The sequence below is a fragment of the Cystoisospora suis genome (genome assembly GCF_002600585.1).
Source record: "Cystoisospora suis strain Wien I chromosome Unknown contig_4407, whole genome shotgun sequence".
Lineage (NCBI taxonomy): Eukaryota > Apicomplexa > Conoidasida > Eucoccidiorida > Sarcocystidae > Cystoisospora > Cystoisospora suis.
The window spans coordinates 1-12,567 of record NW_027157199.1 but is presented as its reverse complement, the minus strand read 5'-3'; the positions used below and the strand labels follow the sequence as shown (position 1 = coordinate 12,567).

The 12,567-nt window shown below is 44.3% G+C and overlaps 2 protein-coding genes across 2 annotated transcripts; one reads left to right on the top strand and one right to left on the bottom strand.

Moving 5' to 3' along the window:
- Positions 1 to 5,700: 5,700 nt before the first annotated feature.
- CSUI_008064 (uncharacterized protein) lies at positions 5,701 to 6,137 on the bottom strand (the record flags this gene model as incomplete). The annotated part of the gene is made up of 1 exon (XM_068068203.1): positions 5,701 to 6,137. A coding segment is annotated over one exon (435 nt), but the record flags the coding sequence as incomplete, so codon positions are not given.
- A 4,939-nt stretch (positions 6,138 to 11,076) lies between these two features.
- CSUI_008063 (uncharacterized protein) lies at positions 11,077 to 12,544 on the top strand (the record flags this gene model as incomplete). Its single annotated transcript, XM_068068202.1, has 1 exon — positions 11,077 to 12,544. A coding segment is annotated over exon 1 (342 nt), but the record flags the coding sequence as incomplete, so codon positions are not given.
- Between the last annotated feature and the right edge of the window lie 23 nt (positions 12,545 to 12,567).

Genomic DNA, 12,567 nt, shown 5'->3' with positions numbered 1-12,567 from the left:
AGAAGACGAAGAAGAGGAAGAGGGAAGAGAAGAAGAGGAAGGAGAACAAGAAGGATGAGAGCGAGGGAGGAGGTTGGACTGATGGCGTTCCCGGTGCTTCTGATCCCCTGAGAGTCCATGAAGAGAAGCGATACCAGAAGAGATCGACACAAAGACATCTCGAACTCTGCATGACCTCTTCTCTCCTTCTTTCTTCTTCTTCTTTTCTTCTTCTTCTTCAACAAGAGAAGATGAAAGATCTTGATCCCTTGTCTCAACTGTCGTGTGGGGAGGTGCATCTACCATGGCAACTGCATAGGAGAGAGACTTCTCTATATCACGTAATGCCTGGAGCTCCGCTTTCTCCTCCCTACTTGCTTGTGAAGAAGAAGAAGAAGATTCGTTCTCTCTGGATATGGCGCGAGGATGAATAGAGACTTTATCTCTATCTTCTTCTTCTCTTTCCTTTTCTTCTGTTTGTCGGTCCTTTCTCTCTTCTTGTTGTTTTGTATTTCCTTCTTTCTCTTTCTGTCTCTCATCTACACCGACACTCTCTTGCTCTTCTCTTTCTTTTCTTTCTCTCTCTCCCTCTACATCGAGACCGTTCGCTGGCCCTCCAGGATCTCCTGCAGATCTTTCTCTCATAGACCCTGCTGAAGACTCTTCACAAGTAACACGCTTCTTCGCCTCTTCTTCTTCTTCATGTCTTCGGTTTCTCTCATCTTGTTTAGTCTCTTTCTCTTTCGTCTTTCTTCCTTTGTCCTCACCCCTAGAAAGCTTTCCTTCTCCATCCTCTCTTAAAGAAAGAGATTCTCTCTCTTCTTCTCTTTCTTTTTCTCTCTCTTCTACTATATGACCGAGAGTTATGTCCCGAAGGCATTGTGAAACAGATCTTTCTAAGAGAAGAAGAGTGGGAGCTTCGGGTTCTTTGCCTCTCTTCTTTTCCTTCCGTGATTCTCCCTCCCATACAGTTGTTTGCCCTTCATTCTCTTCTTCTTCTTCTCTTCTTGACTTTTCTTCGTCTTCTCCTCCTTTCTCCATTCTTGTTCTTCTTCTTCTTCTTTGCTCTTCTTCTTCTGTTGTCTCTAGGGATGCTAGCTCCTGGTCTCTCAGATGGCCTTCGATCACTCTCTTTATTTCGTACAGATCATCTAAAAGAGCTCTCATCTCCCTTCCTTCCATATCGCTCTTCTTCATTTCTTCTTCTTCTTCTGTATATACACCGTCACGTTCACAATGTTCGGCTTCGTCCGGATCTCCTCCTCTTTCTCCTGTGTGTGAAGGGCCGATCTTTTCTCCACCTTCGTCGTCTTCGTCTTCTCTACTGACATTTGGCTGTGTATGAATAGGATTCTCTGATAGCAGAGATGTCTTGTTCTCTTCTTCCTCTCTCCGTAGCTCACTGAAAAGACTCCCCATCTCTTCCAACTTCTTCTCCTTTCTCTCATCTTCGTCTTCTACTTCTTCTTCTATCCTTCTTCTTATTCTTTCGAAAGACTCTCTCGGCTGCGCAGACCATCTCTTAGACTTCTCTGTGTTCCTCTCCTCTGTATTTGTTTCTTTACTTCTTGTCTGTCTCATAGCAAGATCATGCATCATCTTCTTCGTCTCCATTGCAGTCTCCTTCCGTGTCTCTTCTTTTTCTTCAGAAGGGACATCACCCAGTGGAGGTTTTCCCTCTTCTTCATTAACAAGGAGAGCGACGATTCTCCCCTTTATCTTCTGCCTGTTCTTTTTCGTCTTGTTCTCTTCTTCCTCTCTTTCATTATGAAGACTCTTCTTGTGGCTATCCATCTCTATGCCTTCACTTGGCATGTGTCGATGCTTACTCGATGTATAACCCTTCTCTGTATCGACAGTCTCCTGAGTGATAGGCTCCTCCTCCTCTTCTTCTTCTTCTTTTCCTCTTCCTTTCTTCCTATCTATATTCTTCTCCTCGATTCGAGATGAAGAGGAGAACGAGGAAGTCTGCTCTTCTTCAATCGAGGCCTTCTCCCCGGGATTCTTTTTCAACTCTTCTTCTCTTAGCCGAAGATCTTTCTCTTCTCTTGTCTGATCTAAATGATCTGTCATTTCGTTGGAGGGTATAATCCTCACGATTCCCCTTCTCGTTTCATCTTGCGTATGTCTTTCATTCATCTTAGCTTCTTCCTCTCCTTCCTTGTCCTTTGACTCTTCTTCTTCTTCTTTCTCAAGACCGATGCCATCTCCATTATCTTCATCTTTATCTTCTTCCTTTCTACCCTTTTCTTTCTCCTCTATAGATTCTACACTTCCCCGTCTTCCTCGTCTTCTTCCTCTCTTTCCTCGCACTTGGACAACTCTTGTGTTTCTCCCATCTTTTCGGACTTTGTCTGTCTCTATATCTATATCCTTCCTTGTTTCTCCTTCTCCTATTCTTCTTCTTCTTCTGCCTTCTTCTTCTTCTATGATCACTACTTCATCTTCGTCGTCTTCTTCTTCTTCGTTCTCACGAGGGTCGCTCCTGACCTTCCGAAATCGAAGGCTACTTCTTACCGGCCGTTGTATATCATAATTAACTCTCTTTCTTCTTCGACCATCTCTCTTTCGGCGAGTTCTTCCCCCTCTCAGAGGAAAACTTCTCTTGTTTGGCTCGAGGTTCTTTCTATCTCCTTTCTCGTGATCTAATCTTCTCTCTTCTTCTTCTTCGTCTTCAGTTGCATGCTCTCCATGATTCGAGCCAGTTCCTCGCGTTCCGTCACTCTCGCTCTTTCTTAGGAAGGTCGTAGCTCTTCTCTTATCTATCTTCAATTGGCTAGGTGAGGTATTGGTCCCCCTGCTGCTCTCCTTCTCATCATTCTTCTCTTGAGCTGCTTGAACTGAAGAGACCTTAGAAGATAAAGAAACAGAAGAAGAAGAAGAGAAGGTCACCTCTCCTCCTTCTCCTGCTACGGCTGCGGTGTCTTGCCGGGCTACAGGGCGATGAGTTGAATTTGTCACTGAGGAAGAAGAAGAAGAAGAAGAAACACATTCTTTAAGGACGTTCGCACTCCTCTCCTCTTGTATGGAGTTATAAGGGCCCCCCGCCAAAGAAGGCGGAAAGGGAGAGGGAGGCAGGGGAGTAGAACTCTCAGGTGTCTCTTTAGTTTGAAAAGGACTGGATGTAGCCACAGAAGAAGAAGATGATATGACTGAGGAAGAAGAAGAAGAGGAGGAGAAGGAAGAAGAAGAAGAAGAGAGAAGAGGAACAGGATGATGTGAATGGTCTGAAGGGTGAAGTGGAAAATGACCTTCTTTCTCTTTCCTTGAGAAAGAAGACACTGTTGAAGCTTCTTCATGAGATCTAACAGGAGAAGACGACGAGGTCTGATTCTCATCCTGCATAAGTGCTGCTGGTCGGGGTGAAGAAGAATCGATCGATCCACATGCATGAGAGATACTAGATGAAGAAGAAGAAGAGGAAAGAAGAAGAAGAGAACTGCATTCTTTCGGTTTGGAATTCTTTTTAAGAGTATTATCGCTAGGTCTCATAGTCGGTCTATCGTCTCCCCCTACTGGCTTTGCCTTCATTCCTTCGTCTTCTTCTTCTTCTCCTTCTCCGCTGATCTGTTTAACGTTGATATCCCTTGTATTCCCCTCTAGCTCTTCCTCTCTCGGAGGTCCCTCACTCTGAGAGATTGCGGGATGTTCAATTTTTCTTCTTTGATCATTCATGCCCAGAAGAGATGGAGGGGGTGTATGCGAAGGTTCATTGGCACTAGGGAGAAGAACAATAAGGATGTCATCTTCATTCTCTTCCTCTTCCTTGTCTTCATCGTCCTTCTCCTTCTCTTTTATGACAAGCTTTTTATCTTTCTTCTCCATGAGCTTCTCTTGCGTCTTCCTGCCTTTCTCAATCCCCCCTTCTCCCCCTGCGTTCTTCTCTCCAGTTGAAGAGGTACCAATACCCTCTGCAGTTGGTCTTCCTCTTCTTCGTCTTCCTCTCTTCTTCTCGTCAATTCTTCGGTCTCTTTCTTCGTGAGGCTTCTCTCCTAAAGGATGGGTGATATAGGAGACACCCTCAGAGGGTCTCTCTCTCCTTTCAACAGTTAGATTCTTATGCAGATCAGAAAGGGAAGAAGAAGAAGTGGTCGTGATAGAAGAAGGGGGAGTGGCAGTAGGAGAGAAGAGCTCTTGGTGTCCCCTCTCTGCTTTAATGAAAGGAAAGATTCCGCTTTCATTCACGATCTCGTGCCCAAGAGGATGAGAGGAGTGACGATTTTCCGAAGAAGAAGAAGAAGAAGAGAAAGAGAAAGACGAAGAAGAAGAAGGAGAAGGAGAAGGAGAAGGAGAGTGGGCTTCCATAGAGGTGAGTTGAAGAGCTGCCGGTGCTGCGGTTGCGGTGGAGGGTGGCGGTGTATGTGTCTCTGAGGCCTCCTTTGAAAAAGAAGAAGAAGAGGTAGAAGTAGAAGAAGAAGAAGAAACATGTTTATTTCCATCTTGATAAGGGTGTGACGAAAATGAGAATGACAATGAGGAAGAGGATGATGCCTTTCTCTCCTCTTCTTCTTCTTTCTCTTCAATAGATCTTGTTGTTGTGCTACTTGAGGCAGGTATTTTTGAACTTCCCTCTCCATTCAATGGTGACCCACGTATCTGACCTTCCCGACTTCCTTCTTCTTTCCCAATTATCGCTATCTCTTCTCCCTCTATCTCTTTCTCTTTCTGATCTTCTTCATCTTGTTCTTTCCTTCTTACATCGTTGCTCTCCTGGTGGTCCGTGTGAGAGAGATCAGAGTCCGTTCCGTTTCCGTCGAGTTCTTCTTGCAATGTAGGAAGATGCTGAGAAGGCGAGATCTTTGTCTTCTTCTTCTTCGTTGGATTCTCATAGACACCACCTCCATCTGCTTCGTTGTCAGAGTTCGAGAAGGCGATGGAATTGAAGTGAAGTAACACAGGGGGGCTTGGACTGCTGCGCTGAAGATCTTGTGAAGAGGATCTTGAGACAAGGAGAAGGTCATTTGAACGGCGGCCTCTCTCAATCAGATGCTTCTGGAGTTGATCGTGTTGCATCATACAACATCCTCTCTCTTCTGGTGTATGTACACGTATCCAGAACGTTGCTTCATTCTCTTCTTCTTTTCTTCTCTTCTTGTCCGTGTTCTTCTTCTTGGTCTTCTTCTCACTTTGGTCGCCTCTAGAGATGCAAGACAAACTATTCTCTTGTGACTTCTTAGCCCTGGCTAATGAACAAGACGAGGAGAAAGAAGTCCTTCGATGAGACTTCCTCATACGATCTAAAGTGCTTCTCCCATCTTGGCACTTCTCTTCTCCTTGAGCCTTGTGTTGGGAATGAAGATGCTGCTGCAAAGTCTTATGGAAATCTTCACAATGAGAAGTCGCCTTGGCATGGCTTGTTCCCCTCAATAGAGTCAGACTTCTCCTACTACTATTACGATCGCTACTATTACTACTACTAGGATCTTTCACTGCTTCGATCATGGGCTGTCTCTTCGAGATATCTCTGGGGAAGAGGTGGTTAGAGGAGCCCATTTCTTTCTCATAGCTGTTCTCTCTGTTGATCTTCATATGGGATGCGTGAGCCGTATGATGGGTTTCTTCTTTCTCCCTTCCATCCATAGGTAAAGAAGAAAGATCGGACCTCTTCTCAGGGTGATCTTCCTTTCTTTTTCTCCCTCTCGAGATCTTCATGAGGCTCGTATCATTGACCTCCTCTTGGGGAGTATCTACATCAATCAAGATACACATGCCGTCCTCTTCTTCTTCTCTTTCTCTTGCGGCGTTCTTATCTCTTTCCTGAGGGAGTTGCAGAGAGGTAAGAATCGAGTCAGATGGTAGAGAGGAAGAAGCACTACAGAAAAGAGCTTTGCAGCAACTATCTCCCTTCTGATTCGGAGAAGGCTGGGTCTCTCTATCATTCTTCTTCGGAAGTCTTTCTCGGTTAGACGTCTCTCCTGTCTCAGAAGAAGAATGTAAAGCACGTGGAGATGGAAGAGAAGAAGAAGAAGGATCTGCTAGTCCAGTAAAGTTCTCTCTATCTTGCCTAGTAGTGTCTGTATGAGAGGCTACGACTTCGGGTAGATGGTCAGATCGTGACCGAAGAGAATTTCTTTCTTCATCTTCTTCTCTTTCTTCTTCTTGCTGTTCTCCCTCTTCTCTCTCTTTTTCTTCATCTTCCTCCGCTAGTTTCTTTCTTCTTTTTCGACCTTTCTTTTGGAATCGCTCTTCTCTGAGTCGGTGACGCTGTCTATCTTTCTCTTCCGTGTGTGTATCGTCATGGTCAGTAGAGCTATCAATCCATTCATTCTTTATAGCAGCATGATCTCCCCCTCTTCTTCTTTCTTCTTCTTCTTCTTCCTGATTCTTAGCGACTATTTCACAGTCTTCTTCTTCTTCTCTCCACTCATCTTCTCTCTCTTCTATCGAATTAAATGAATTGCCTTTAGTAGCAGGATTCTTCATCAAAGTAGTGGTGGTATTGGCCTTCTTACTTCGACCACTTGGGTTCTCATGAGTATCCCTTGCTGTACTGCTATGACTTCTTCTTCTCCTTCTTCCTCTTGACGTTTTCTTTCTTCTCTTCTTTTCATCGCCGTTCTCTTCATCCCCGTCTTCCTGATCTTCTTCTTCTTCTTTCTCCGTCTTTGTGCTTCTCCAGCCTAAGTGCAAAGTGCCTCTATCCTCCCCATGATCGCCACTATCGTTCTTATCTTCTTTCTCTTCATCTCTATCATCTTCTGTCCTTCTTCCTTTTGTAGTTGTCCTCTCTTTTTCTCTTTTTTCTTCTTCCTTTCTTTCTTGTTCTCGAGCAAGTATCTTTCTTGCATCCATCTTCTCTCGGTGTCTTTCCTCATCTTCAAGTTGGACTTCTCTCTCCCTTGCTTCTTCGTTTTCTTCTTGATCTATCTGATTCTTCTTCTTCTTATGAGAAACGTCCTTTCTTTCTTCCTCTTCTTCTCCTCCTTCTCCTCTTCTGTCTTTCTTCTGCTGTGGAGAGAAGCGTTCACGGTCAGAAGACCCCCAGGCCTTACTACTAGTACAACTGCTATTCTTTTTATGATCTCCCCGAGATAGGTCAGATGGAATAGGTTGCTGAGCTAAGAATTCACATAAAGCTGCCACTTGTAAATCCGTCCAGGCCGTATATACAGCTGAAGGATTGATCTGTAACGCTGTGGATATAGTTGCAAGACTGACGTCTTCTGGAGATCTCATAAGAGGTGAATTAGGGAGTGTCTCATCTCCTATCATCCTAGATTTCTTCCCTGTTGTATTGAGACTATCATCGCTCGTTTCATCTGTCTGTGTAATGTTGTTTTCCTTTTGATTATGGGGATCGTCACCGGTGTCTTCATGTATCCCTTTCTCATTCTTATTCTCAGATCCAGTACAACTCCCTCCAGTAGTCGTAGTCGTAGCGAGATATTCATCCGCAGAATTCTCCATGCCTTCCTTGCCCTTACGATTTTGATCGTGAAGGTGATAAGGAGGAGAATCTCCACTCTGCTTGTTTCCTACGGCTCTATCGACTGGGAAAGCCTTTGGTTCATATCGTTTCTCATCTTCGTTCTCATCTTGTTTCTTCTGCTTTTTATTCTTCATCTTCTCACTACTCTTGCTTGTGTTTAACTCCGTCAGACTACCACAACCACTATGAGGCTTCTGCGTATGAGTAGTCTTGTGGGAATGGCTAGGATAGGTCGTAGTCGTTCTATGCTGCTGATGCCTCGCCTTATGAGGATTACAGGAAGGATTTGTAGTGGGTTGACGCTGTTGGAAAGGGAGGGATTGAAGGGAAGACACCTCAGCCTTATCATTCTTTTGCGATGGAAGTCTTACTGACTCCAAGGCATCATCATCATGATTTATGATTAAAGAGGAGTTATGAAAAGAACTACGAGCAGCAGTGGGAGTAGGAGCAGTAGTAGTAGTAGCAGGAGGAGGAGGAGTTCCTCTCTCTTTCCCATGGAGATAGTGGAGATTCGTCATGTTTCTTCTAGCCTCTTCCATAACATTTGATAAAGTGAGAGCTCGTTCTTCTTGTCCTTCTTCTGTTTCATTTCTCTCGAATGCCACCAGGGGAGGAAGAAGTTCATTTCTGATCTCCGGGGCATCGTGATACCCCGCGGCCATCTTCTTTCTCTTTTCTGAAGAAGGAAGAGAAAGAGAGCATGGAGAAGGTGATGGGGATGTCGGTGAGCCTGAAGTAGATAGGAACGTTGAGCTAGTAGTAGTGCACGTTGTTGTTGCTGTTGAAGACGTTAGGAACGACGATTCAGGTGTACATACAGCCTGCTGCGTCTTCGAGTGGACATAATTCTGAGAATCTGACGATGAAGATGTGGGGAAGAAAAGGGAGGAGGAAGAGGAGGAGGACGAGGAAGTAGCATCTTCTTTCTCCTTCCTCTCCTCAGTATCATAGCTCGGAGAACAACACCTACGCTGAACGGGTCCCTCGATAAAGCCCTTCTGTAACGAAGAAGAAGAAGAGGTCATGGAGTCATTTCCATCACTAGCTGATTCGCCAGAATCTATCTCAGAGCTACAACAGAGAGGTGTTAGTAGAGGAGCGATAGGAGAAGGAGAAACAAAAGAAGAAGAAGAAGTAGTAGAAGAAGAAGATTCTTGGAGCTCAGTCTTTACTCTCATCATTCTGAAAGGGTTTCTTCTTTCGATCACTTATACACGACATCTTTAGACAATCCTTTCCTTCAATTAGGTAGAAGAAAAGAGAAAGAGAGAAAGAAAGAAAGAAAGAAAGAAAGAAAGAGACAGAAAAGCATTCTTCGTGGTTCTTCTCTCGGATCCAGAGGATCAACGAGGAAAGATAGAAATAAATAGATAGAAGTAGGTAGATAGATAGATAGATTAAAGATAGATAGATAGATAGATTAAAGATAGATAGATAGATAGATAGATAGATTAAAGATAGATAGATAGATAGCTGTCGCTTCCTAGATGAAGTATGTGAGATGCGTAGAAACACTTCAAGGTATGAATGAATCTCTTTCCTAGTCGTCTTTTGCATACCTTACTCCTCAGTTGTCCGCAATTGTCCTTTCTATCTTTCTCTCTTTCTTTTCAAGTTCTATCTTCTTCATCTATAGAGAGACATGTGTCATGACCGTTCTTTTTCTTTTCATTCCTCTCTCTTTTGGATTCCTAGACCACCTCCCGCAAGTCAAATCTCCAAGTAGAGTAGAGAAGAAGAAAGCAAACCGAACGCAGACCCTCTCTCACAGCAAAGTATGGAGGAGCTTGGCCTTCTCTTCTTCTTCCTCTCTGTCTCGCCTTCCCCTTCTTGTGTAGGCGTGAACTATAGAGAAGACTTCAAAAGATGAAGATGCACTCCGAGAGAAACTTACAGGTGGACCTATACATAGATACATAACTACGTCACCTTATGGTAGTGTCTTATCTCCTAAAAGACGTAGTAGAGAGATATAGATAGAGAGGGATGATCTGAGACAAAGGTATGACTAGAGAAGGAGAAGGGAGAAGAACACCAGAAGGCGAAAAGAAGAAGAAGAAGATGATGAGACTTAAGTTGGAATGAATGGTAAGATAGGTTTATCGAGATAGGATTGTTTTGGAGTTCTTTGCGGCGGTCTCTGAGGAACTTCTGGACTTGCGGCTTGGAGGTCTTACAGGATGTAGAGAAGAAGGAGTCCTAAACAGGTGGGGAAGACCCTGAAAGAAAGAGAAAGAATGGGAGGAAAAAAGAGATCTGTATCTATCTATTTATCTATATGTATCAATCTATCTATCTATCTATCTCTTCTTGTACGTGTTAAGAGGAAAGGAGGGCAGCTGACTGAGGAGACCAGCGGCCCGAATTCATTCATCCGTTCATTTAGGCACCGGAAGTGAAGCCTCACTACCCACGCCAACTTCATTTGTGAAGATCTTCGTAAGGAAAGCAAAACAAAAAGACGCAAGATTTCATTGTAATTCTTTTCTTGCTCTCTTCCTTCCTTCTTCTTACACCTCTCTATCTCTGTCTTTCTCTTGATCGCCAGGTTCTCTCTGCTTCTGTGTAGAATATGGTTAAGAGGCGAGGCCATCGAAAAGCCGAAAGAAGATACACAAGAAAAATGTTGGAAAGAAATTGAGAGAAGAAACACGAAGAGAAAAGACAGCGAAATTGGCATAAGAAAGATGGTAGATAGACAAGTATAGCTTTCGCGGAGATCAAGGAACGAATGGTGGATGAGTGAGGGATGGCTGTGACCACGTTGTTTAGGTTGCAAGAAGACCACGAGGAAAAAAGGACAAAAGAATGAGAAAGAAGTTTCTCTCACTTTCCTACTTCTTATGTTTCATAGTGAAGGACAATGATAGGCTGGAGGTACACGGTCTAGCTCCGAGAGGAGAGACTGCTGCGTGCCAAGCCGTCAGATGATCTTGGGAGAAACAGGTGGGTAATCTATGTACTCTTCATGAAAATAAGAAGAAGATTGAATTGTAGATTCATATAGATTGCGAAAAAGAAGACAACATCCCTAAAAAGAAGAGGAACATGCTCGCGGGAAGTGACAGCACAGAAGCGGCGGTCCTTCTGTCCGTCGCGCTCTGTCCGAGAGAGGCGCAAGGTCACCGCGTGTGAAAGAGGGTGAATTCAATAGATCAACGACTACTGTAGATCATTAACACCATTTTTATCTTATGAACTCCTCGGCAAAAAGAGATAGATGAATACTCTAGGTGGGGAAGAGAGAACAGCAAGGGTCGATCTTCCTTATCGATCTGGATCGCTTTTTAGTGATCTGTTTTCCCTTCCTTCCTTTTTCATGAAACGAAAAAGAGGTGTTGAAAGAAAAGAAAATGCAAGTCTCTACTGAAACATTTGGAGAAGCAGGCGACGGCTGCTCGAGACCATCCCAACAAAGAGAGTACCTCGCGCGACACACCGTAAAAGCATCGACAGAGGCGAGAGATCGACTTCCTCGCTCGTCTTCCCCGTGCAAAAGAGAGAGGTGAGAGAGACCTGCTGCCTCTCTCCAAGGATGAAGAAAAGGTTCAAAAACGAGTAAAGGACACCCCAAGGAGCACTTTCTTTAGCACACACAGACATACATGAGCTCGATCCACCATGGGATGAGGAAGAGGCGGGAGAGATCATTGAGGAGTAACGGAGGGAGAAAGAGAGGGCGAGGAATCTTTTTGGCTCTTCTAGTCTTCGGGATGAAACAAGAAGAATCGCATGCAGTGTAGGAGCGGGGAGAGAAAGACGTTCCAAGAAGATCTTGTTTCTAGTATTTAGCAGTTTGAGGAACACTTTGAAAAGTATAAAGGAAAAGGTAACGAAGAAGAGGGAGAAAGAAGCTCGCTATCTCATTATCTCTTTAACCACCAGAAAAGGACTCTTTTCTGAGAGGGGGGCGGGAGAGCCGCAGGAGTCCAGGGATAGATGGGGGGGGTGAGAATCCCTCTCGAAAGTTGTCTTTTTCTTTCCTTCTTTTTCTCTCTCCTTTCTTCCCGTACGTTGTTTCTTCAAAAGAATGTTTAGAAAAGACGATCCCTCAACGATACCTCTCTGTCATCATGAAGCAAGAGAGAGCCGGGACACCATCGTTCTACAGAAGTTTCGTGGTGGCTTTCCTCTTCTTCTTCTTCGATAGATTTTGTTTCTCATATTTGCAAGGTCTTCTTACGTGAGTTCTAGAAGGCTCGGTCTATACAGCAGGCTGGTCTTATCGCTTTCTCGTATCGTTTTCTTATTGACTTATACAGTTTAAAGGGGACTGAAGAAGATGGGAGAGCTTGAAAGTGTGCTCATGTTGTTTCGTTCATCTTCTTGATCTTCTTTCTTTCCTTCTCTCTTATTCCTTCTCCTTTTTCTTTTTCTGTCTTTATTTTTCTTTCTCGACTTCTCTGCCTGTACTTCAAGGTAGCGTCCTTCGAGATTAGCGGCTCTCGATGCCCTCCGTCACTGGAGAGATCTTTTTTGTCTCAACGCGGAGAGTGTGTGAGAGGAGAGAAACTGCCTAGAATTCGTTTGACTGTTTTCTTGTCTTTCTCTCTGCGACGTCCTTCTTCTGTGTGCATGCATCTATTTTCTCCTTACGGAGTGACGCTAGAGTGAGGATCCTTTTCTTGAATCTGTCTCTTCGATTCTTGGTTTCTCTCGGAACTTTTTCCTCACATCCTTGTGTTCTGATGAATAGTGTATAGTCTGTCTTCTCTTCTGTATACTTAATGTGTCCCCCTGGAGGTACCTGCGCCGTCGGGTTTTTCTTTGGTGTATCTCTTTCGTTCTTCTATGAAGTCTTCACGGAGTGAAAAGTCTAGTACACGACATAGAGGAAACAAATCGAAAGACACGTTGTTCCGCAGCAGTCCTTCTAAATCAAGAGAGCTCTTTTCTCCGTGCGGCTCTCAGCAGATCTCTCGTGGCACTGACTCGCCACTTTCAGCTCGCCTTCATCCTTTGTCGGACACTTCTTCTTGTCATGCGCCAGATCGTGATAGAGAGAACGGGGAAGATGAGAGAGATACTTATCAAAGGAAGAGCTTGGATAGAGTGGAAACGGACTCCCTTTTTGAAGGGGTGTCAGGGAAGCCTGCGGGTACACCCCACAAATCCGGTGTGTGTACAGCCGACAAGTCAGGTGTATGTACACCCCA